General features: G+C 45.8%; 2 protein-coding genes across 2 annotated transcripts; both read left to right on the plus strand.

The window, feature by feature from the left end:
• Window positions 1-8,101: 8,101 nt before the first annotated feature.
• CCNO (cyclin O) lies at window positions 8,102-10,918 on the plus strand. Its single transcript, XM_017652522.3, has 3 exons — window positions 8,102-9,051; window positions 9,682-9,867; window positions 10,218-10,918. Exons 1-3 carry the CDS (start codon window positions 8,668-8,670, stop codon window positions 10,701-10,703), a joined length of 1,056 nt encoding a protein of 351 aa, XP_017508011.1. The 5' UTR covers window positions 8,102-8,667; the 3' UTR covers window positions 10,704-10,918.
• Window positions 10,919-14,719: 3,801 nt separating this feature from the next.
• MCIDAS (multiciliate differentiation and DNA synthesis associated cell cycle protein) lies at window positions 14,720-26,732 on the plus strand. Its single transcript, XM_017652529.3, has 7 exons — window positions 14,720-15,634; window positions 15,722-15,818; window positions 16,000-16,091; window positions 19,245-19,317; window positions 19,871-20,091; window positions 20,717-20,827; window positions 21,052-26,732. The coding sequence occupies exons 1-7, from the start codon at window positions 15,518-15,520 to the stop codon at window positions 21,490-21,492; spliced, it is 1,152 nt and encodes a 383-aa protein (XP_017508018.3). The 5' UTR covers window positions 14,720-15,517; the 3' UTR covers window positions 21,493-26,732.
• The last annotated feature ends 91 nt before the right edge of the window (window positions 26,733-26,823 follow it).

Consider the following 26,823-nt stretch of genomic DNA (forward strand, 5'->3'; position numbering starts at 1 on the left):
CTCAGAAATACAAAGAATTATTAGAGAATACTATGAAAAACTATATGCCAATAAATTGGATAACCAGAAGAAATTTTCTAAAAAAAATACAACCTTCCAAGACTGAGCAGTAAGAAACAGAAAACCTGTTTCTTACTGAACAGACCAATTACCAGCAATGAACTTGAACTGGTAATCAAAAAACTACCTAAGAACAAAATGCCTGGCACAGATGGCTTCAAGGCTGAATTTTATCAAACATTTAAAGAAAAGCTAACACCCATCTTCCTTAGTTTTCCAAAAAGAAGAGAATACTTTCAAATTCATTGTATGAGGCCAACACCACTCTAATATCAAAATCAGAAAAGACACCATGAAAAAAGAAAATTGTAGATCAATATCCCTGATGAAAATAAATACAAAAACCCCCAACAAAATATTAGCAAATCAAGTTCAAAATACATCAAAAAGATCATCCATAATGAGCAAGTGGGATTTATTCCAGGGATGTAAGGATGCTACAATATTCAAAAATCCATCAATATCATCCACCACATCAACAAAAAGGATAAAAATCATATGATCATCTCAATAGACGCTAAAACACATTCAGCAAAATTCAACATTCATTCATGATAAAAACTCTCAAATAAATGTATATAGAGGATAAGTACCTCAACATAATAAAGGCCATATATGACAAACCCACAGCCAACATTATACTTAACAGCGAAAAGCTGAAAGGTGTTCTCTGAGATCGGGAACAAGATAAGGATGCCCACTCTCCACATTTTTATTCAACATAGTACTGGAAGTCCTTGCCACAGCAATCAGACAACACAAAGAAATAAAAGGCATACAGATCAGCAAGGAATAAACTGTCACTGTTTGCAGATGGCATGATATTGTACATAGAAATATCACCTAAGAATCCACACCAAAACCACTAGAACTAATACCTGAATTCAGCAAAGTTGCAGGATAGAAAATTAATACACAGGACTCTGTTGCATTCCTATATACTAACAATGAACAAGCAGAAAGAGAAATCAGGGAAACAACTCCATTGATAATTGCATCAAAAATAATAAAATACTTAGGAATAAACCTAACCAAGGAGGTCAAAGACCTATACTCTGAAAACTACAAGATGCTCATAAGAGAAACTAAAGAGGACACTAATAAATGGAAATACACCATGTGCTCATGGATAGGAAGAATTAATATTGTCAAAATGGCCATCCTGTCTAAAGCAATCTACAGATTCAATGCAATCCCTATCAAAATACCAACAGCATTCTTCAGCAAACTAGAACAAAGAGTTCTAAAATTTATATGGAACCACAAAAAGCTCCAAATAGCCAAAGCAATCACCACTTGAGAAGAACAAAGCTGGGGGGATTACACTCCCTAACTTCAAACTCAATGACAATGCCATAGTAATCAAGAGAATTTGGTACTGGCACAAGAACAGACTCATAGATCAATGACAGAATAGAGAGCCCAGATATAAACCCACATATACATGGCCAATTAATATATGACAAAGGACCTACGGATAAACAGTGGGGAAAAGACAGCCTCTTCAACAACTGGTGTTGGCAAAACTGGACAGCTACATGTAAGAGAATGAAACTGGATTCTTGTCTAACTCCATAAACAAAAGTAAACTTAAAATGCATCAAAAACCTGAATGTAAGTTATGAAACCATAAAACTTTTAGAAGACAACTTAGGCAAAAATTTCTGGAATATAAACATGAGCAACTTTTTTCTGAACACATCTCCTCAGGCAAGGGAAACAAAACCAAAAATGAACAAATGGGACTACATCGAACTAAAAAGCTTCTGTACAGCAAAGGACATCATCAGCAGTCATGCCAGTCACATTCATGTCTCAGGGCCTTTGCACTGCCATTTTTTTTTCTGGCCTGGATGTTTTTTCCTCAGATGTCCATATGGCCAACCCCCTCACTTCCTAGAGGTCTCTGCTCAAATCTTCCCAGTGAGCTTTATTTGGCCAGCTTAATACTGCAACCTGCCTGTGGCACTCCCATCGCCCCAGTCCCTTTACTGTTTGTCTTTCCCAACACTGGCACCCCATAGAAGCTCCACAGAGGCAGGGACGTTTGGCTGTTCTGTTCATTAAGATAATCCAAGTTCTAAAACAAAAGTCTCACATATGCAGTATCCAAGTCCTGTTGTATTCTATACACTTTGTTCTTATGTCCACATATGATAGCTATCACCATTTTTCAGGCTTCACCTGGGTTCTCTGATAACTTTTAGTCTATTTGCATATGAAAAACACCATTTTAAAAAGAGATAACATATATCCAGTTTGAAATTTGAAAGGCTGATGAAAGTATATAGTGAGAAATCCCTCTCTTTTATTTCTGTCTCCCAATTCTCAGGTCTTTTCCCTAAAGGCAACCAATGTTACCAGTTTCTTGTATATCTTTTCAGGGAGATTCTATGTATATGTAAGTACAAATGTAGATATTCTTTTTTTTTATATAAACGAAACATATCTGACATATTGCTTTTCACCTCATTTTATTTTAATATTCTGTTTTGAAAATTCTTCTATATCCATCCATAAGCATCTGCCTCATTCTTTTTAGTGGCTGAATTATACTGTTTTTTAGATGTCCCTTATTGAGGATCAATGTTTTGCTTTTAACAAGGATACTGCAATAAATATCTTTTTATAAAGTCACTTTGTATTGATAGAATAATTATCCAGGAGTAGAAATGCTGAGCTAAACACTATGTTTGGATTACTTTAGATGTTTACAGATTTTGCCAAATTGTCTTCCAAAATAGGTGAAGCATTTTGTAACCATTTCTCACCAACAACATATTGAGGCCTTAATTTCCTACACCCTCTTACCAAAAGTTCGGAATTTTATCAATCAAGACAACAGCGCATGAAAACTTTAGTTTGCATTTTTCTTATTGTGAGTTTAGTATCTTCCATTTAAGATACATTGTTCCTGTGGACTGTTAAAATATTTGCTCACCTTAAAAATTGGACTGTCACTCTTTCTAACTGATGTATAGGAGCTCCTTATATATTTTAAGATGAGGCCTGTGGATGTGATGTAATTTAGAAGTATTTTCCCAGTAAATGCACTTTTAAACTTTTACATAATCAGATTTATCAATGTTTTCTTTTACAGTCTCTTGGATTTGTGTTATAATTCCCTATTCTGAGAATACCACAAAGTCTGAGGCGTATGACCTTAACAACCACTATCAATAAGCAAATCTCCTGGGATACCTCCATACCTGGGGAGACAAGCACAAGAAAGCACTTCCTTCCTGAAGGTTACTGAACTCTTCTCTTTTATTTTGGTTTCTTTTTTGTAAGGCACACCTTTTCTCTAAGTAAACGACCCCAGAAATGATCTCATCCTTTAGGTAAGACTCTGCTCTCTACATACTGGTAGTGGTTTAATAAAGCCACTTGACTGTATTATAAATGAATGTCAATACCCTAAATGTGATACACACAGTGTCACGAAGGCTGTTCTCTCCTGATATCTCTGATCTACATGGGTAATCTTAGCAACTAAAGGGGAAACCAGCAAAGCAAGCATCAGGCTAGGATCATGGTTTTTTTACTTAAAAATTTTTTTTTATTGAAACATAGTTGATATACAATAATATATTGGTTCGGATGAACAACATAGTGATTCAACAATGATATACACTATGAAATGCTCACCACAGTAAGTGTAGTTACCATCTGTCACCATACAAAGTTTGAAGAAATGCTTTCAAGGCCCACTGAAATCAGTCACTTAGTCTCCTATATTTCAAGAGAGCTGGGAACTGGGCTGGTCTCAAGCATAACGCTACTGTGCTTACTTCTCTTTTAGTTCTTCTGGATGTCTACTTCTGAACATACACACACACACACACACACACACACACACACACTGGACCCTTGAACACCATAGGTTTGAACTGCATAGGTTCATTTATATGTGGATAGTCTTCAAAAAATTTTTTGGAAACTTCTTTGGAGATTTGTGACAATTTGAAAAAATTTTCTTTAGCTTGCTTTATTGTAAGAATACAGTATATAAAACATTTAACATACAAAATATGTGTTAATTAACTGTTATCAGTAAAGTTTCCAGTCAACAGTAGGCTATTCATAGTTAAGTTTGGGGGGAGTGAAAGTTATATGAGGATTTGGACAGTGCAGGGGTCAGCGTCCCTAACCTCCGTGTTGCTGGTGTGTGTGTGTGTAAAAACAAACCGAATGACAGGTATTGTTTTCCCCAGCCACCCTAGGTAGCAACAAGACTAATACCTTAGCTTAAAAAACAAAAATATTTTTATCAGATGTTAACTCATACTGAACACTCTAGGTGCACATTACATACCTTATTTAATCCTTGCAACAATTTTATAGGTTACTCTTACTACTGCCTCTTTTTTTTAAACTGGTAAGGAAACTGAGGAATAAAGAGGTTGAGTAACATGCTCAAGTTTACAGAGCTTGTATGCTGCACAGCCAGGCTTTGAACCTAAGGAATCTGACGTCAGAGCTGAAGTTCTTAACCACTACATGTTACCACCTGTACTGGGAAGATTGCCACAGGTCGGTGTGAGTTGGGAGGAAAAGCAGATGTATGCACAAAGGGAGAACCAATGCACTTGAGCGTGTGTACTAAGCCCTTGGTGAACTGGTAAATGGCAGAATACCAGGAAGGCAGGTTACAAAGAGCTGGTGTGGATCCCCTCTGTGGGGAAATTGGGGTTCCTACGGCCAGGATCCTCACTGAACTTAAACCACCTGTTGATGTAACTGGCCTGTTGCTAGGCTACTGCTTCCACACTTTTAGGCAATAAGCTATTGCACTATAGAGAGCTCGGCCCAGTGCTCTGGGTGGAGGCAGAGACAGTAGTGCTCGACCTACTGCTGGGAGAACAAGCTTGGTAATAAATCCTTTCACCCCAAAGAATGTTTGCTGTCATTTTCTTTGGTCACATTGAATCCATAGTGAACTTGCCTGGGGCTGAAACCCACTGGCAAGACACCCTCTATCCCAGGTGTTAATACCAGCAGACATTTAGATGTGTAAATCAAATGTATGGCTTTTAAAAATGTGATGACTAATGAAACTACACACACTTCCAATGAAGTCACTTCCCATTTCATATGTAAAATTCCCTTCTGGAATCTGATTTCCTCCTCATCCGGTGTACCCACCACTAAAGAGTTAAAAAAAAAAAAAGTTCTGAAAATTCCTGACTTTGATTACTAAACACCAGAAAACTTGTTTGACTTCAAGTCCTTTAAATACTTCTCAAGTTGGGCACTTAAATATATTAGATGAAAATAGTCTTAAGTAAATAGTTTTTAGTGACATTAAAACTGAGTTTCAGGATCATTTAAGGTGTTAACAAAGTTGTCCACATCTAGGTAGCAACTGACTTGCTTAGATCGCTGAAACAAGGTGCTATCAGTAACTGCATTCTTCCTACCTCAATCCCAGTCCTAGAACTGGGGCAGTGTTGGGGTGGGGGCCTTTGACTGAAGCTAAAGTGCCACACTGGGAAAAAATAAAACAAGCAAGACAAGCTTGGTTCCATTATATTAATACTCCCTTGAAGATTTCATAAACCACACCTGAAAATAAGCAGGGTCAAATCATGGTTAAGGAGCTTTCATTATAGAAGCCTGCGTTTAATTAGGTTTTACCTTTTAAAAATATTTTAGGTTTACCTAGTGCCTTTAAGGTGCAGTGGGCTAGGTTCCAGAGAGATTGGAAAACATAAATAAATTTTAAAGATGCTTCATCGGGAAAATAAAAAGCTCTTAACTTGGACCACATTGTTTATATCACAAATGCTGCACCTAAGTGACCTCCAGATTTGTCCCCTTCAAACCATCTCTTTCCCTTGATCAGGCCTCTTTAGTGGTTTCAGGTAAAGTCTAAACATTTAATGTATCCTGCAAAGTACTGCATGATCTTGACGTTGAAGCAGTATAGCATGGTGCTTACAGAGCAAGGAGCTAGGCTAAATTTGAATCCTAGTTCTGCCACTTACTATCTAAATGAACTTGGGTGAATTAATTTTCCCCTCTATGCCTCAGTTCCCTTATCTGTAAAGTGGGGACAATAACAGAGACTATCTTATAGGGTTGGGACGATTAAATGAGTGCAACATAAAGAGCCTAACATAGTCGCTGGCAAATTAAGTTTTACAAAAGTATTAGCTGTCATCTCTACTTCTCCTTTCTCCCCATCTCTGTGTTCCAGTCATTTTGCATGTAGGTAGGCCCTAGAATGTTCCAGGAACCATGCTTCCAAACCCTCCCACAACCTTTTCTTTCACTTGGAATATTATTGCCCAAATTCCCCTCTTCTCTTTTTCTACCCCCATGCTTCTATCTTAGTTTACCTGCTGCTTGTTTGGGGAAGTTTTCCCCGACCATGCCATCTGCTCCTAATATGGGCTCCCATGGCACCTGGGTAGAATGCCAGATGTGAATATCTATCAAAATAATCGTTAAAATGCATGATTTAAAACAAGTGATTCTTTGTTTTCCCCACTAGAGTGCTAGCTCTGTGAGGGCAGGGCCCACGCCGACTGCTCTGCTGTTTTAGACCCAGCCATGGCAGGCGTTACTGAGGAACAGATTCATCTGGCCAAAGCTCAGGCACCTGTTGGGAGTTTTAACTACTCACAAACTCTAGGAGAAAAAAAAGCATTTACCAGTAAGGTACCACTAGCCTTACATCCAACAGATGGATAAAATTATGGTACTGCTTTTTGGAATATCTCCAGTGTGATAATACTGTTAACTCCCCAATAATGGCTTTAAGGTGCTTCCACTATTTCATATGCAAAAAGGACTTTAAATTTCACACCTATTTCATTTGACCCTCAAAGCAAGTATTAATCTCCACATTTAACAGATGAGGAAACAGGCTCAGAGAAGGTAAACAGCTTTTCCAAGATGACAATAAATGGGAGCAACAATTTTGACCACCGGAGTTGACTTTGTGCTTTCTGCTGGATCACATGGCCATCAGGCCAACTGAAGAATCAGAATTCCTGGGTTCTTCTCATCTAGAAGCTTCTCAAGGAGCAAGTCTGATATCTGAATGCTCTCCACAGATTTCATTGCTCCTGCCATAATGGTCCCCAAACCACAGCCTGAGAGGAGACTGGGAGGCCTGGCATCTCTATTGTGAAATACAGGTGATTCTTATCTAATCTCTCAAGGTCCAAATGACACTGTGTAGGTCTGGAGACTAAAGATCTTGCTCAGTTACAGGGAAGGAGTAGGGTTGTCTAGAACCCCAAAAGCTTCTCTTACCTGCATATCTAAGAGGCACCACCTGACACTTAATTAAATCTCTGGGGACAGAGATTTAAATTTGATTACATACATTTGTCAGCTTTCTTCCGGAATGAGGTGAGAATGGCTGAATCTGCTCGTGGTATGGCACCTAGTAACCTCACCCCTTGGAGTGCCTCTGTAAAGTTCGCCAGGCTGAGAGTGTGCGAGCTTTCTGGTCCTGGGAAATACCTGTAAGGCTGACTACATGCTGCTTGTGCCCCTTCTCAGGAACCATTCAGGCCGCAGGACTCCAGGGAGGCTGCCCACTAAACTGCCAGTCCTGAGGAAACTGCCGGATCCAGTCTAGTCTCTCCTGCATGGGCGTCTTCCACTCTGAAGGAGCGGAAGCAGAAAGAAGGGAATAACTGAGAAAGGTTGGGCCACCCAGGACAGATAGAGCCAGCTGCTAAATACCTGAAAGAGAACAGCCTGTGGGCAATTTGGTGAAGCAAGAAATGCAACTGTCCAATAAAGTTATGTTCTTAAATCGCACTTGGGCTTACTTGGTTTGGGGTGAGAAGTACGGAGAAAGTACTACAGGGCAGCAGACCTGCTGTCTGAGGCTCGCTGGGCTGTTTTCCGTTTTGTTTGAGTATGAATGCCTGCCTGGCGGGTTGGACTAGCTCCTAGGTAGGAGCCTCTGCTTCCGGAGACCCGCGGGGACAGTGGCTACTAGTGTCCTGCCTAAAACAAAAATCACAAACGCAACTGCATTAGAATTACTGCTTGTATGGGCCCCTGAAGAAAACTCCTGTGCTGACAGAATTCTAGCTGGAGCCTCCGTTTGGAGCTCGAGAGCGGGCCTTGACAAAACTACCCACCTGGATTAGAGCCGGCAGGGAAAGTGACCATCTGTCCAAAGACCGGTAGATGCCCCCTGGGAGAACCTGTTTCCCGGGCGCAGTCGGCCCCTCAGCAGGACCTGGTGCTCACGTGGCCTCGCCGCCGCCCCACCCCCATCCAGGCAGCGCGCCGTGCGCCCAGCTCCCGCTGCAATCCTCGCTCGGTCGCCGAGGTAACGCGACACGCGCGCGGAGCCAGCCGCGCAAGGCGGGTATTCCGGGAGCGCCGTAGCTCCTCCTCTCCCTTGCAGACCGCAGAGGCCAGCAGCGCTCTGCGAAGCGGGTCTTTAGCCGGGAAAGCTAATCTGTCGTACCTCTCTGGGCTCAGCCAGTGAGAGGCGGGGGGTGTGGTAGAGGGAACGCGCAGGCCGAGTACTTAGGGCCTCGCTGCCGGCCAGGCCTGGCCTCTTTCGCACCAGCGGGCGTGCAAGTGGTGCCCCGCAGCCGCGAATTCGGAGGGCGGCCACCCAGCTGCATCATGGTGACCCCCTGCCCCACCAGCCCCAGGAGTCCCGCCGCCCGGGCTGGGAAGCAGGACGACCAGAACCTCCGTGCCCCGGTGAAGAAGAGCAGGCGCCCACGCCTCCGGAGGAAACAGCCGCTGGAGCAGTTGAACGCGTGCCCGCTCCCCGGAGACTCCGGTGTTTGCGACCTGTTCGAGTCGGCCAGCTCCGGCTCGGATGGGGCAGACAGCCCCGCGGCGTCCGCGACGCAAAGCGGCAGCGCCTTACCGGGTCCAGCCCTGCAGCTGGGGCAGTTAGATCTACAGACCTTCCGCGACTACGGTCAGAGCTGCTATGCCTTCCGCAGGGCGCGGGAGAGCCACTTCCACCCTCGGGAGTCGCTGGCACGGCAGCCACAAGTGAGGCGCTGGGAGAGCCAGCTCCCCACCGCCGCCTCTCTTCTTCTCCCGGGCGCTCTCCTTTTCTGCTCTGTCTGCCTTTGCGGCGTCCCGGCCCGCGCGGGGCACGGAGGTTCCAGGTCGGAGCGGGAAGGGGCTTTGGAGGACCGGGCTACCGGCCTCCTTTTACAGAGGAGGAAAGTGGGGCCTAGATGGCTTAAGTGACCTGCCCGAAGTTTCCAAACTAGTTAGTGGGGACTCGGTAGAATACAAAGGATTTAAGACAGTTCCTGGGTTCCAGTCCGACTCCTACCGACCCCGGGCAAGTTATTTAACAATTCTGAGCTTGTTTCTTCACCTACAAAAAGGGGGGCTCTGCCCCCACTGAATTGCTGAGAGGATTACCCGAGGTAACGGGTATGCGCGCTTGGCACGGCGCCAGGCACGAACCCAAACGTTCTGGCTCCTAGCCCAGCCAGCTCTTTCCGCAGCAGCTCTGCCACGTGTTTCCCAATTTCCAGCGCATTGAGCTTTTCCTTTTTCTTGCCTCCCTCCGGGAAAGCTCCCTGGGTGTATCTTGGTCCGTCCCTTCCGCAATCCCGTCTCCACCCGAGGCTCAGGTCGGCCCGCCTCCCTCCTCCCTCCTGGCAGGTAACGGCGGAATCCCGCTGTAAGCTGCTCAGCTGGCTGATCCCCGTGCACCGCCAGTTTGGCCTCTCCTTCGAGTCTCTGTGCCTGACAGTGAACACTCTGGACCGCTTCCTTTTAACCACGCCTGTGGCTGCAGACTGCTTCCAGCTGCTCGGGGTCACGTCCTTGCTCATCGCTTGCAAACAGGTACCTCCACGCAGGGTCGTGGCAGGCGGTTGGGCATCCCAACTCCCGGCCACTCTCTTTCCGCCTGGCTCTCCAGCGCACACGATTTAATGTTATCTTGGTCTGCGAGGGGAAAAAATCTTCGAAATTTCTTAAACCCTTTTTAAAGGGGCAGTAATTAGAGAAACAATGCTAGAAGTACACTCCCAGGTGATTAAAATGGAAGTAATGGAGAGACGAAGCCCCAGCTGTCTCGCTGGAAGGAAGGGATGCGGGGAGAGGAGTCCTGGTTTTTCTACCGGGTTTGAGACTTTGGTGGACCTTGGGCCCTGGATGCAGTGTGGCTGGAGATGGGAGCCCCTGTGTTACAGGTGGAGGTGCACCCGCCGCGCGTGAAGCAGCTCCTGGCCCTGTGCTGCGGCGCCTTCTCTCGTCAGCAGCTCTGTAACCTCGAGTGTATTGTGCTACACAAACTGCACTTCAGCCTGGGCGCACCAACCATCAACTTCTTCCTAGAGCATTTCACGCACGCGCGCGTGGACGCCGGACATGCAGAAGTCTTCGAAGCCCTGGAGGCGCAAGCCCTGGCACGCGGGGTGGCGGAACTAAGCCTGGCGGACTATGCCTTCACCAACTACACTCCCTCCCTCCTGGCCATCTGTTGCCTGGCGCTAGCTGACCATATGCTGCAGTTTCCGCACCCGGTGGACTTGCACCTGGGCGGGCACCCGGAGGCAGCGCTGCAGGACTGCCTGGGCAAGCTGCAGCTACTGGTGGCCATAAACGGAACCTCCCTGACTCACATGCTACCTTTCCAGATCTGCAAGAAGTGCAGCCTGTTCCTGAGCTCGAAATAAAGTAGACCCTTTGTCTCTTTATCACCTGCCCGGCCTGGCCGCTGGAGCTTGCCCATTCTTTGAAAGAGTGGGGTTCAGAGATCCCACTTGGTCAACCGGCCATCCTGCTGGTTGTAAATAGTGTACACAGTAGAGGCTAGTCGTTTATTTATTTTGCTGAGCGTGCAGAAGAGAGCCGAATCTTTCCCCCAATAAACTGACTGTCCTGGCTTGTTCGAATGCTACTACTGCCTGCTTTGTCCTCCCGGGGAGGGGGAAAGATGGTTGGTCAGTAACAATGGAGGGGTCCTCCCTCTGTCCAGGTCCACTCTATACTTGGCATTTCTGTGTGGGAACACCAGGTCTGGTGAGGTCCCAGTCACAGGGGTTCTAGTTACAAGGCAAGCCAGAATCACTTGTAGACCTGTATCCCATGATCCTCTTCTCAGGAGGCTGAGGGCTGCACATTCCCAGAGCTCCAAAGGGCAAGGTGGCACATAAGGCCAAATAGAACCCACAACAGTTCATGCTGTCTAGAGGGACCAGGGTGCACATGCTGGCCAAGCTGGGAAACCCTGGGGATGGCACAGGCCCACTGGCTAGGGTGAAGCAAGAGCTACCCCTACAACAGAGGCTGGAAATGAAGGCTTTACAAGTAGTCATGGCCATTACAAATGGAGCCCGTTTATCCTGCAATCACATGGTTCAACAGTTCACACTTGTCTTACACCTGCTGCATGTGAACCCAGGATAACAGTGGCATGACAGTAATCATGGCTGTCCCTCAGTTCTTAACATGTACCAGGTACTGTGATCGTTATTTCAATCTGCCAACAATTCCGTGGGGCAGAGTCTATCATCCCATTTTTCAGAGAAGGGCACTGGGTCTCAGAAACTGTATCATCAGAGCAACCAGGATTTAAATGAGATGAACTGAGTCCACGGTCCCCCCCTTACCTACACTGCTCAACTTCTCTCATAGGTTTCTGGAAATGCTCAAAAGTCCTGTACCTTAGGTAAGTGTGCGACATTATTTATTCAGCACCCTAGGATATAGAGTATATATTTGGAGAGCCAGCACAGTTCCCCACCTCCAGTCATGCCACAGGAGTCATTTTACAGATGGGAAAATGGAGTCAAGAAATGAGACAGGCTTGCTGAAATTCTGTGCCCCTACAACTGTTTCATCATCTTCATTCTCACTGTTGTGAATCTGCTGTAGGCCTTGAATCTCCGTTCTGTCACCTCCAGCAAATTTCTTAACCTCTCTGAGCCCAACAGTTGTTTCCAGGGCTGTGAAGCCTAAATGAGACTGAGGTAGTATGAAGTACTGATTAAACAAATGGACTCTGGAGTCAATTTGCTGGGTGACCTTAAGCAAGTTTCATCACTGTGCCTAAGTCTTTCTGTAAAAATGGGAATAAATGTAGCACCTATTTGGTAGAGTTGAGGTATGGATTTAATGAGATGTTCCAAAAAAATCCCCAAGTAGAGATCCTGGCACACAGCAAATCTTCAAGAATGAAGGTTCATGGCAGCCGGCAGCACAATGATGGGGAGGGAGGTTACACAGAAAAAACTTGAAGGGGAGATAAAGCAAATACAGGAAAATGGTAACAACTGGAGGTGAACACATTGTAATACATTGTTTACTGTAATACTTTTTTCAAATTTCTGTATGGTTGAAAAAAGTTTTTGGAGAAAGCTGTCATGTTCTACTAAATTTAGAATAAATCTAAACCTATGACAAATATGCATAAATAAAAAGCAAACAAACTCAGAGCAAATTTAGAGAATCTTAATTCTTCACATGCACCCTCCAATTACTCTGCAGTGCCAGGAGCACCTTATTCTGGGCCCCTCGGGCCCCTTCTCTCCTGATACGTTGATATACTAAGGTCTCTAGGAACTTTCTCTTCCTTGCCTTAGGGAGAGAGAAGTAATGATCCCCAAGCTGTCTGAGGAAAGCTAGTGTGTGATGGTGGAGAGGAGGAGGAGGAAAATCCCATTATCTGTCCCAAGTCCCAAAATATATGGAGCCCTCAGCCTGGCTGTTGGATGCTGGGGAGGAGGGGAGGGCGACTGGTCCTTCTGCAAAAGAGTGACTTCAGGAGGAATGGTCTTCACCAGCATTTACTCCATCACTCAGCCAAGGTTGATATGGGTGATTAGGTTCCATAATCATCCAAATTAGGAATTGCATAATCATGCTATTACAGCTCCTGTCACCACAGATGATATATTGTACATTTTCTTATGTTCAATGCCTGTATTTTCTACCCCAATTGGGAACTCACTGATGAAAAATGATCTGATCTGGAAAATCTGTGATGGTCTCCATATGTAAAGAGTTCCCTAAAATTCAGCTAAGAGCTCTAGTACTCCTTGTACAGACTGGGAAGTTGGTAAGAAGATGGGTGAAGGATGGCCTGGGTAGTGGCTAGTGGCTAGGCTACTTAGAAATGAGGGGAAACAGGAGACAGAGCCAAGAGCAGGCTGTGGAAGGCTGGAGGTGCAACTGAAAAAGCTTCTTAAACATTAATTTACCAGATGTGGTACATATACACAATGGAATATTATTCAGCCATAAGAGGAAAACAAATCCTACCATTTGCAACAATATGGATGGAGCTACAGGGTATTATGCTCAGTGAAATAAGCCAGGCAGAGAAAGACAAGTATCAAATGATTTTACTCATCTGTGGAGTATAAGAACAAAGAAAAACCTGAAGTAACAAAACAGCAGCAGACTCACAGAACCCAAGAATGGACTAACAGTTACCAAAAGGAAAGAGACTGGATAGGATGGGTGGGAAGGGAAGGAAAAGGCAGGGAAAGGGGCATTATGATTAGCACACATAATGTAGCTGGGGGGGGGACACGGGAAAGGCAGTATATACAGAGAAGACAAGTAATGATTCTATAGCATCTTACTACGCTGATGGACAGTGACTGTAATGGGGTATGTGGGGGGCGCTTAATAATAGGGGGAGTCTAGTAACCATAATGTTGTTCAAGTAATTGCACACTAACGATACCAAAAAAACTCCAAAAAACAAAAAACATTAATTTACCCAAATCAAGAACCATTTACATAATCTCATCTTCAACTCTACTGAAGTCAGTGTTATGTTTTTCCTAAAGACTTGGGATTCATGGATCTGGTGGAGCCTGGTTCCAATTGTTACACACTCTGACCCTAAAGCCAGAGGTCCTCACCATTAGTGATACCAACTCTAGCTGGCTGACCTCACCTCAACTGGGCTCTCGCATCCTTAGGTGGGTTAGAGAGTCTCAGTCTATTCTTGTTCTACCATTAGGTTAATCCCCATCACTGTTAGGGCTATCTTGTTTATTAATCCAGGTAACAGGTGCAAATAAAAGAGGATCATGACACTTGAAAAGAGGACCTTTCACTACTACTACTAGGTGCCCAACTGGAGGAGGTCACAAAGGTTCCAATTTCAGATTGTTCAAATTGGATAGATATAAGTGGCCCTGAAAGGACTCCCTCACCCAAGCATCTGAAGAGTCCCTTTCCTGGGAGAGGCATCAGGTTTGGGAAGGACAGCCAAAGCTGCAACAGAGTAAGGGAAATGGGCTACACAGACAGCTGCCAGATGCTGCTGCAGACAGCTGAGGTCTCTGGGTAACAAAGAGACCTCGATTTTAGGGGATTTGGGACTGTCCAATGAGGTATTTTCAGAAGCTGTAGGAGAGTTTGTATCACTTAATTGACCATCTTTTACATTTCTTAATTTGTATCACATTATTATTCTGCATTTCCAGAGCTGTTCTGAGCAACTCCAGACAGGGGGCCCATTTGGAGGACAGATGGGTCTCTGGTTCTTCTCATCTATTCCCTGGAGCCCAAATAAATAAGGAGATTGATCGCTCTTGGAGGGACCAGGTGGGTAGGTGGGAGCAAAGTTGTGATACAAGAAATGTAAACTAAGATACAAACGGACATTTTACTCCCCCCCTCCCACACAAATTTTTCTTCCCCCCCCCCCCCAAAATTCTTAATTGACCCTGTCTTGAAGACTGTGTTCAGGCGCTGCTGCCCGGGAAAGTGCCAGGTGTAGGGGCTCTAGGTAGTCATCTGGCCGAGAGAGACCAAGGGGAATTTGGCGAGTCAGGACCAAGAGCGTTGCCCATCCTTGGAGGAAGGGGTTTCTGTAATCTGGGGGCTGTCCTGGGGAGTTCCTGCTGGAATTCTACTTCCCCATCGAACCCTACCGGAGGGGCAAATGCCGGAGTCTGGCTTTGGCGAGGGGCGCACCGCGTTAATTTCGTGCTTTGTGGCTGGGATGGAAAGAAAATTAAGTACGAATCGTTAACTCTTCCATCCGCTCTGTCCTTAAGCGGGAAGGCGGTAAGGGTACCTAGAGTTAGGAACCAGTGGGGCTCTTCTGCACCACCTTTGCTCGCCTCTTCTGGCTCGGCCGGGAGGCGGAGGCGCCAACATTCGCCAAAAGGGCGCTCGCGGGCCCGGGGCCCGCGCTCGCTGCTCCCGGGGGAAGCTGCGTTGCCAGGTTGGGTTTAACGCCTCCGCCCGCGGGCAGATTGTCCGGGGCCGAAGGCGCCACCTCTGGCGCTGAGGCGCGAGCCGCCCCTCCCGCGCGGCGGTCCTCCCTCCCCGCTCCGCCCTCCCTCCGCACCTTCACAGCCTGCCCTTGGCTCCACTCCGGCCACGCGCCTTCCCCAACCTCCGGCCAGCTTCCTAGCGTGCAGGCGCCGGGCGGAACGCAGGCTGTGGGTCGCCATCCCAGCCCCGGCCACTGTCTCCGAACAGTCGGCGCGGGGCTCTCGAGCCGAAGCGAGCGGAAGGCAGGATGCAGACTTGCGGGGGCGCCGCGGCGGGACGCCGGGCCTTTGACAGCATCTGTCCGAACAGGATGCTGGAATTGCGCGGTCGGCCCTTCGGCAAGCCGGGAAAGCTGGACAGGAAGGTGAGGCCGCATGGCGGGGCTGGGAGGGGTTCCCCCTCTGCCACCCCCGAAGGCTGGCCTGTGCTCACCTTGTCTGTGTCCGGCTAGTTTGCCCCTCCGCGGAAGCTTTTTCCCGGTTGCAGTGGTGGCAGCCCCGTGTCTGTGTACGAGGATCCCCCGGACGTGGAGCCCGGTGCATTGCCAGGTGAGCCCCGTGGCCCCCGCCTGACCCCTCGGGTTCCCCGCACCGAGTGGGTGTGGCGCGGGTGGCTCGGAAGAGCTTTTCTGCTCCCGGGCTCTGACGTGCTGGCGGGGATGCCAGCGGCGAGTCCTTGCAGAGAGGTTCAGGGTCCGCCGGGCGCGTGTCTCCGGTTCTCCCTGCGCAGCCCTCACCACCATAGACCTGCAGGACCTCGCCGACTGCTCCTCTCTACTCGGGTCCGACGCGTCTCCTGGTGGTGACTCGGCCACCTCGCAGGTACCTCTTTCCTCGTGGAGCCTCGCCGCTTTTTGTAGCTCAAACTTCGACTCGGGGGTTGGTTCCTCGGGCGGGGAGTTGCAGGCATGTCTGGCTATGGAGGGTGGTGGGCGGGGGAGGTGGGAGAGACGTCGTGCCGGAATCTGAGCTTCGAGAACGGAAACTTCCTCCTCCCTCCTAGCATATGATGACGGCAGCATTGCCAGTGCTGTTCTGACCAACCCGAGACAGGGGGCCAGGGCTTCCCTGCCAGACGGGTCTCCGGTTCTCCTCCCCATATATTATTCTCTGGAGCCCAGACAAAGTAATAAGGAGATTGCTCTAGAAGGGACCAAGCGGGTAGGTGGGAGCAAAGTTGTGCCCCCAGCATCCCCTTCCTGGCCATTCACTGGGTATCTAAGGACTGTGGAGATAGGAGGGTAACTTCACCATTAAATGTGGAAAAGATAAAGAGGGTTTACATTTGGGAGAAGCGGGAAGTGGGGCAAATGAAGGGCAGAAATATGACAGAAAACTTTCCTCTCTGCAGAGATGACTCTTCAGCACTTGGGCACTTTAAAAAAGTCATTTTCTTACCCCTTGAAAGACTCTGGTCGTTAACCCTCATGGAACAAAGAGGCATTTGACTTTCTCTCATCCCCATGCCCCCCACCAAAAAACCCTATCTTACTTCCAACGCACTTCTACCACTTGTCAGGGCTGACACTCCCCAGGCAGATGATGGAGGCTCCCAACACTGGTGCCTGGGAGACCAGAACCCTGGCACATCAATGGGAAATGAAATGAAGTATCCAGAAGGACAGGATCATCAATGGGAAATGAAATGAAGTATCCAGAAGGACAGGAGGCATTAACTAGATGCAACCTACAGAAAGAGTGCTAGTTGCAGCTTCCTGGCAGCTGGTGCTGGGGACATGAGGTCCATGGGGACAGGCCCAGCACAGAACTCTTCAGAAGATACGACTGCCTCCCAGAACTGGCATTTGTGGTAAAGCAAAACTTGCCAGGCCTCCTCTAAGTGCCTTCTAGAATTGGGATAGAGCCCAGGGTGACTCAGGGCAGGTGGCCACATTGAGCAGAGATTGTTAACACAATAGGTGAGAGTGGGCATTGCCCTGCAGAGATTGTTCTTTTTTTTTAGATCTGGATGCTCAAACAAGGAAAGGCAATGTTTGAGCTTCTTTCAACTGACCCAGAGGCCTACATCACTCCCTTACTCCAACATGTTTATTTGCAAGTAACAAAAACCGAGGAGGCATCTGCTGAATTTTTGCTGAAGTATACAGAACTTAAATTTAGTGTCATTTTCGGTGTTATACTCCACACCCCACCCCTGCTGTTGTTGGAGAAATGCCAGATGTTTATCTAATTGAGAAGGTGGGATTTAGTTTCTAGGACAAACCTCACACTGGATGGCTCAAAAGGTCCAGAACCTTTCCTGGGGAAGATCCCCAGGAGAGACCATTAGCCAGTGCACACTCAGGTTACATTTCCTAGCCTCTGTCCTGCTAGAGAAGGTGAACAGTGAGGGAGGGCTCTAGAAGTGCTTGAGGTCTGGAATGGGTCAAGACCTGGGATAAGGCAGGAGGAAGCATTTCCTGGGCCCTAGTCTCATCATGGTAAAAGCTTTGCTTAAATCTCTACTGTGAGGAAGACTTTTCAGTCTTTGGAAAATGAGTCTCATTTCTGACTCCTTCAACCAGGATAGAACATGTGCTTCAAGATTTTCCTAGGATTCCTCAGTCCTTCCTAAGTTCCTTTCCTCTGAGAGCCTCAGGTCCCAACTGGTGCTCGAAGCCTTCCTGATGGAAAGTCTCTTCTTTCCTGAGGAAAGCTGATACTTGTGTATTCTTTGACGTGAGGGTCAGAATAAATTCCTCTTCTCTGAAATATTTGGATAGTAAAGAAGGCCTTTTGAGAGAAGAGTATAATTAACACAAAGGAATGAATCAAAAGTACTGGAATCAGTGGAATAGATATTTCTGATGGGCATAATGGATACACCCCTCACACTAATTGCCCCTTGAGAAACTTCTTTCCCCTTTCTAGTGCTGTCTTCATTGGAAGCCAGCCTTTCCTAAAAGATAGAGAGAAGCTGGAGGCAGTGAGGTATAGAAGAAAGAGAATTGAAATAGGAACCAACATTCTGGGATAGGAGCCCCAATTCTACTATTTTAGAGAGGGGTGACTTTGGGCAATTCAACTTAGAGCTTCAGCTTCTTCATCAGAGAAGAAGGAATCACTTCCTGGGCCCAGCCTGCTTCCTGTATTGGTGTGAGAATTAACAGAAAGACTCTATGCAAGAGTTTGGTCAACTGCAAATGCCCACCAATTAAGGGAATAAAAAGGTTCCTACGCCACTAGCCTTTTATCATCTCCATTGGCCCAGGACCCAGGTACATTGCAGGAATCCAGAAGAGTGCCCATTGAAGATTCTGGAGGTGCACCACACTGTACAGGAAAACTCCCAATTTTTTGAGAAACAGAAAAGCACTAGGAGCCAGCCTGCTGCAGTGCCCAACAGAGAAGCATCTTCCAAAGTAGCCTTGGCCCCTCTTCATGACCTACCCTTTCCCTTCCTTTATGGGGAGGGAGTGGTTTAGCTGTGACTGAGCCTTGGGATATATGGCCTCACGACACTGCTTTGGAGGACCCTGAACACTGTCGGGTCTTGGGAGGAAGGACGGAATTGCTACCCCAGCGCCGCTCGTAGAGCAGAGCTCCCTGGTACGTCAAATCTGAGGTTCAGCGGACTCATAGGAACCGCTGGGCTCCACGGAGGCATCTGGTTGGCTGGTGGTCGCCCAATGAGGCGACACAGGGACTGTGCTAGTAGCCAATAGCCGGGCTCCCGGCCACTGCCCTGCGCGAGGAAGGACCGTTCCCGCACACTTACGTGTGCATTTTCGGCGCCCTGTTAGACTGTCGAGAACTTGGTCCCCGCTTCGTGCGTCCCGCTCCCCATCATGGCGGGGCAAGCCTGCTGGGTTCCGTGTCTCGGCTGGGGCTTTGATTTTCAGGTACGAGCCTAGGTTGCGATTGTGAGCGTGTGCAGACCCGCCGCCGAGCCGGGGAAGACAAATGTCAGTCTAGGAAGTGTTCCAGACCTGCCAGATTCGGCATTAACTTGTTTATACCTCCGATTTATTTTAGAGCCGTTCCTTGCCAGCGGCAGCGGATTTTGATCTGCAGGATTTCAGAGACACGGTGGATGATCTCATTGCAGGCAAGTGCAGTCTCCTTGCAGTTAAAAAACGGCGGTGGTGTATCGCACTTTCCAGTCAGACTCGTTCACATTTCGTGGTCGTGAAGATGTTAAAGCATCTGTCAAAGACTCGCAAGCAACTCATTAAAGTGTCAGGCTCTTCGATATTTAAGGGGCTCCCATCCTTCCTAATGGAGTAGATGAATCGCTGGATCGATAAGCGCTCTCTTACTTTGTTGAGTTCTGGGAGAGGGAGCCCTGCGCTGTGATGTGGACTGGGAGAGGTTGAGTGAGAGGAGTGTGCAGATTGGCGGACTTGCGTGACTTCAGGCAGGTTTGCCCTGGCCTCCGCGGAGTTCAGTTCAGATAAACTCGGCAGGCGTATACTGAGCGCCTGCTGCGTCTGTACGGAATATCAGCAAGGGCCTGGGAATCGTAGGGATTGCAAAGAGAGAGGTGCTTTACTTAATAAAGAAAAATCGCCACGTAAACCTTACACCCGGCGTGGCACTTTTCCCCGTAGCTAGCTGGGCAGCAGTCTGAGGCCGCACACCCAGCTCCTGCTCTTCTTCAGACTCTTCTTTGCTGTCGCCTCCCCTGGCCGACGGAGACTTCCCTTTCTCTCCTTGTGACGCACTGCCGCTGGGGCCCTGTTTCTCCCCGCCACTGGACCCGAGGGCTCTTCAGTCACAGACGCTGCGTCCTCAAGCCGTGGCCCCACTGGAGCAGTACTGGAAGGAGGTGGCGGACCAGAACCAGAGGGCGTTGGGGGACGCACTCGTTGAGAATAACCAAGTAGGGACACTGGGCTGGCGGCCAGGAATCCTGGGGCGGGGCCAGCGTCTGGAGATCCGGTTAGAAATGGGGGCTGCTGGAGTAGGAAGGTGCCCCCCGTGGAAGTGAGAAGCAACGGTTCACGTAACTATTGTATTAGTGGCTCTAATTCAGTTTCCAACTTCACCAACTGGGAATAATCCTACCTCTCCAGATTTTTAAAGGGCCATCAATATTTATTGAAAGCTTCTTATCTGCCGAGTATTGTGCTTACCGATTTACTTTCTCGCCTCAGTCAATATCCACAACTACTGAGCTAGATACTCTTAATAGCCCCATTTTACAGATAAAGAAACTGAGGTATAAGAAGGTTGGATTTCAGAGGCAGAAGCTAGATCTGCCTGTTGCTGGAGTCAGTACTCTTCGTCACCACGTAATACTGAGGATTAATTGATATATATATTTTGTCTAAGTGCTTTGTAGAAAAAAAAGGAAAGAAAATTGATTATTATTCTCACAAGTTTACCTAAATGCTCTTGGGCCCCTAGTTCCTGAGTAGACTTTAAGATCTAAGTCTAAATCATGCATAGTATACAGACAAGACCAGCATCGCGGCCTGTCTTAACGTTTGGGTCTCCTCCTGCAGCTGCACGTGACGCTGACCCAAAAGCAGGAAGAGATCGCCTTGCTCAAGGAGCGAAACGTTCAACTGAAGGAACTCGCCAGCCGCACCCGGCACCTGGCGTCTGTGCTGGATGTAAGTGGGGGTGCGGGCGTGTGGGAGGCTTCGGGATGTCGGAAATGTACCTGTTCACCGCCCTCTCTTGCTCCCGAGGACAGCGGGGGCTCACTGAACCATTGCAGGGGGCGCCTAGGTCTGCGGAGTCGCGCCATTCCAAGTGCGCCCAGGTCTCCTTTGCGCGCCCCGCACGAGGCGAGTCTGGCTGGCCCCAGGGCGGCGCTCCTCCCCATCTTTTGTAGAAGCTGATGATCACGCAGTCTCGGGATTGCGGGGCGGCAGCCGAGCCTTTCCTGCTCAAGGCGACCGCCAAAAGGAGCCTGGAGGAGTTGTTTAGTGCTGCGGGACAGGATTGCGCGGAAGTGGACGCCATCCTGAGGGAGATTTCCGAGCGCTGCGACGAAGCGCTGCAGAGCCGCGATCCTAAGCGGCTCCGGCTGCAGCCAGAACCCGCAAGCTCGGACGGCAGGCCCGGGAACCTGCATGGCGTCTTCCGGGGGCTGCACACAGACTGCAGCCGGAGAACGCTGAACCTGAGCCACAGTGAGCTGGAGGAGGGAGGCTCCTTCAGCACCCCCATCCGCAGCCACAGCACCATCCGCACCCTCGCTTTCCCCCAGGGCAATGCCTTCACCATTCGAACAGCGAACGGAGGTTACAAATTCCGCTGGGTCCCCAGTTAAACTGGGATATGGTTCCCCCAAACACTGCCCTGTATCATGACTGAAGCTCCTGGAGGCTAAGCTGGAGTAGCTGAAACTGTTTCCTAAACCTGGCTACTTAGCACTCCCCCTACAGGGCGAATGGCACTCTGAAACTTGTTTCAGGAACAAAAAACGTCTCGATACTCGATGCACTGTAAAGTTCTGGTACAAAGTACTGTATAGCCCCTCCCATTTTCAAAGCGAAACTGTGTGAGTGTATGTATGTATATGTAGGCGTAAACACACATATATATGTGTCAATTTTAAACGTATTTATTTTTAGCAGCTTTGAATTATGTACTTTTAGAGCTGGAAAGGACTTCACAGACCACTAAGCTATTTTCTGATCATATAATGCCCTAGTTTTATAAGACGGAAAGGAGTCTCTAAGTTTAGTAATTTTCTACAATAAGAAGCATTATTCGGACCTTCCAATCTCCCTCACTAGTCATTTAAGCATTGTAGGCCCAGAAGCCAGAGCCAGAAGCCAGTGACTGTTTCCATACATCACTCAATCCTCTTCCTCCAACCCCCCCACTTCCTGGAAGAACACTTAATTTCTTACTATTGAAAAAATTTATTTTAGCTGTCACAATAAAAAAAGAGAGGTAACCTAAAGACTTGCCTTAGGCAGTAAAGTAGAGGAAAATCGGGATTCTCAGAGGCAATGAGTTACTGACAAAATAGGTGCTGAACACATTTGTAAATGATCATTTATATAGTTTTGAAGGATTTATGGTAAATGTTTATATTAATTATAGATACAGTTTTACTTGTTTAAGCAGAATAACTACACAAAAAGCAAACTTTGTTAAGAAACGTAAGTTGTTTTAAGAAAATATCCCACATGAAAAAGTGTTCACATAGATATATGTAGATCTATCTATCTAAATATATATATATGTGTGTGTGTATGTATATATATATATATATATATGTTTTTTTAAACCATAAAACACATGTGGAGATATTGGGAAAAGTAAAACTGTCTCTCTGAATACCATGGATAAAGCTGGGGTGCACATTCATGTTTTATATTCCTTGGCTTGACCTTCTAAAAAAAACTTACATATTATTATAATGCCTTCATTTTGGTGCTCGTGTTTTTTGTGTGTGGGGTTCCTTTTTCTACTCTGTTGTGAAATTATGTGAATAGTGTATGTCAAGTAGTAATGTGTCCCAACCTCCACAGCTCTCAACATAAGAGCTACTTCTTGTGTTTGGGGGCTTGGCAAGTTTCTGACCCTGTTACCACATTACTGGTTCTGCCCTCTGAGTGGAGATATCAGGTAACAGGTAGGCTGCTCAGGGTGGTAGAACCTGTTCCTCCTGTTTATCTGTTTACTGTTATGTGTATGTACAGAGCCATTTAGAACCCCCATCCCCAACAAACACACAAATGATAAAATAGACCACATTTCCTCATATTTTGTCTACCAAATGGACTCTTAAAAAGTATACCAGATGGATCAGGATTCTTTTTATCAGCTCAAATATTAATTTACCAGAGTTCAGGATCAGAAAAAAACAAAACAAAACTCTTGAATTTGTCCCAAGAAAAAATCAGCTTGTGAAAAGTTATTTTCTTCTCAGTACATCTCAATTAGTATTTTTCTTAATGCATTAGCTTCAATGACTTAGAAAAGTTTTTTAAAAAAGGAGGCATATTTTTTCTTATTTGTCTTAGGCCTGAATTTAAAAACAGTTATAATTCTTACCGCCTTTCAGATTATAGACTTATATTGTCATTTCAGCCATTTGCAACCCAAACCACTTCAAGTATCTTCAGTTTTGCAGGCGGGGGCAAGGGAATCTGGTGAATTAATGGTATGAATCACCAACTTTGCATTACTTAGCAGTAGTTGAGTTAAAAAATTAGATTAATTCATCCAACAGATAGTTATTGAATGTTACTGAGAAACTTAGTAATACAGATATTAAGAAAATAGTGAAAGAACCTGCCCTCATGGATCTTTCTCCTACAAATGAATACATAACTGCTATGAAGAATATGAAGATGAGTAAGGAAAGTGTCTTAGCTTGGGCTGTTATAACAAAGCACCATAGATGGGTGGTTTAAACAACAGACATTTATTTCTCACAGTTCTAGGTGCTGGAAGTCCAAGTTCAGGGTGCCAGTCTGGTCGGAGTGTGATGAGGGGCCAAGATAGCTGTCGAAGGCAGAATAATGCCCTTCCCCGCCTCAAGATAATCATGTCCTAATCCCTGGATATTTAAATCTGGAGTTCAGGGGAAATGTTGGATCTGGGAGAAATCAGTTTTATATGTGACATTTAAGGCTACATGGCGGACGGGATTAGATCACCTAGGTAGTGGTTAGAGATGAAGAATGATGAGCTCTGGGAACTCCAGTGGTGATGAGAAAGAACTTTCTGTTCAAACACCTGGTGAATATGTGAAATGCTTATCACCGAGTGTCATCTTAAACCAGGTACAGGTTATAGAAATGGTCCTGTAAGTTAAATTAATCTAATAAAACATATACATGCTATTTGAAGCAAAGCATAGAATGGAATTTGAAAACTCAAATGGAGTCATTTAGTTCAACCGTCTAATATGAAACCTGAAGAACCCTACCCAGGTGGAGGCCTGGGTTCTGGTTCCAGTGCTGCTGTTAAGAAAAAAAAAAAAGAGATTCTGTCTTCTCTTAAGATGTCTAAGGATTTACTAGATAAAATGGCTGGTCTCTTATAGAGATTCTTTCTGCTTTTAGACCCTTGTCTTGGTTAAGATTATTTTATGGAATCTCAGACAAAGATAAAATAGTCAAGGAAAAATGAATCTTAGAAATCAGATTCATAATAACTTCATAAATGAAGATAGTATATAGGGTAACCCTACAACACCCAAGTACCTACATATATGTTTGTTTCTCTATGAGAAAACAATTCACTTAAAGGAAACAATTAGGGAAATAAGTATTGTGCATAATAAAGAACATATTAAAAGTGTAGTATCTACTATAGTTCATAGTGGTAATTTTACAGGATATTTGTGTCACTCCTAGGATGATAAAGAATGGAGAGTAGATGACAGTGTGCATTTGGCAATTTCCCCAAATTGCTGTGATGATTTCACCTGGGGAAAGGGAATGTAAACCTCATATTCAACATGTTTTGCTTTTTCTTATCTTGTTTTGAGTAAATGAATTAGAAATAACTTTGTCATGATTAACCTGATCTGACCACAAAGACAATTTTGATTTCTGGTGATAGTTAAATTTTCCTTCTAAGCAACACTCAATATAATAATTAAACACCTGGTTTTCTAAAAAAGTCTCAGGAGAACATATGCCAGTGACGTAAAGCCCCAGGTTCTGATGTACAAGGAAAATGGAGTCGTGGGAGCAGACCTGGCTTTGATAGAAGGGAGCAGGATCCTGAGGATGGAGCCATGTGATTAGAGCCTCTGATTTCCACCGTGGAACGGGCATTTGCCGTGGAAGCTCAGCAGCTGAGCCTGGTCCAAGAGCAGTCACTGATGTTACATCCATCTCCAGCCACAGGGATCCTGATGGACAATGCCTAGAATGTGAAAGGACCCCCCTGGGGACAGGGATAGGAAGAGAGTGGAGCAGGGAGATCTGGCTGTAGGCAAAGTCCCCTCCCCTTCCATCGGTTTTCTCTCAGAAAGGAGGACTCATTGACAACTTCAGAACAAGCATGCCATAGAATGCACTTGGTTTATTCTGTCCTGTTTGTGGGAAGGGTAAGGCCATGACCAGACTGTTGCAGGAGTGTGATCCTGTAGAGAACCGAACACACAGGTGTGCACTGGAGGCCTATCACAAAGGGCTGAGGGGGCTGAGGGTGCTCACAAATGAGAGCTCCTTTAACCTGGTGTTTCCCTCACGTCTTCAGGAAGTTAACCACCCAGTGACTGAGTGTTTATGTAAGCAATGAGGGAGGCAGTTGGAGTAGTGCCCACTAATGTGTGTCCTTTGCACTGCTTGCTGCTGGTTCAGTAGGAAACTTCAGTGAAAGCAACTTTAAACCAAAGCTTAATTATTTTCTCCATGATTCCTTGAACCCAGACTGGCTATGTGGTCTACCTATCTCATGAAGATAGTTAGACTGGAATCACCTCAATAATTCCTTCCTTTCAAATAGGACCAGGCACTATTCTTGGTGTTGGGGAGACAACCACCAATGAAACCAAACCCTTGCTCTCATGGAGTAGGCATTCTAGTGGGGGACACAGATACTGAACAATAGATATATAATGCCTGATATGTGACATGTCACAAGTAAATAAAGCAGGATTTAGGGATAAGTCATGACAGGAGTAACTGTTACAGATAACATGGTTGGTGTGTTTCTAGAACAGTGTCTGTCACAGCCAAATCAGTTTTTTAAAAAAAGGCACACACATTTTAAGTAGATTATTCCTAAGGGAATGACCTGATAATTATAGCAGTTAGATTGTTTTTAAAACTTGATGTATAACTAACATATAACATTATCTTAGTTTCAGGTGTACAACATAATCAATCTTTGTATACACTGTGCAATGATCACCATAATAAATATAGATAACAATCATCACCATGTGTAGCTACAGAATTTTTTTTCTTCTGTTGAGAACTTTTAAGATACACTCTTTTAGCAACTTTCAAATATGCGCTGCAGTATTATTAACTGTGGTAACCATGTTATGCATTGTATCCCCAACAGTTAGATGTCATGAAGTAGTGGTTATCAAACTACAGTGTGCATCAGAATTAACTGGAGCTTTTATTAAAACCCAGCTTGTTGGACCCCCCTCTCCAGAGTTTCAGATTCAGTGAGTCTGGGTGAAGCCTGAGAATGTGAATTTCTAATAGGTTCCCAGGTAATGCTGATACTGGGGTCTAAGGCCACACTTTGAGACCCACTGTTGTAACAAAACCTTTTAAAGATCATTTTTAAAACTGTTAAAACAAACTAAAACCAATGGATCTGATATTCTGTAAATGATTCTTGTGATTTAGGATTAAGTTTTTAATAATAAAAGCATATCCTCTTTCAAAAAAGGCTATATTTCAAACAGCTGGAAGTGATGAAAATGTGCTTTGAAAAATGTTAGATGTCTCAGAAAGTGGCTTCCATGATGACTTTAATATGTTCAGTGAAGGTGCTGTTGTAGAAAATTGTTGTGAAGAATCTGAATAAAGTTATTCATAAATGTGTTAAAGAAGCTCAATTCAAGTGACTTTTATATGTGGGCAGAGAGATCAGGATATAGTCTTAATTTTCATAATTGACTCAAAGGTCACATATAAGAATATAACTAACACTGTGAATTGAAGAC

The sequence above is a fragment of the Manis javanica genome, chromosome 1 (assembly GCF_040802235.1).
Source record: "Manis javanica isolate MJ-LG chromosome 1, MJ_LKY, whole genome shotgun sequence".
Lineage (NCBI taxonomy): Eukaryota > Metazoa > Chordata > Mammalia > Pholidota > Manidae > Manis > Manis javanica.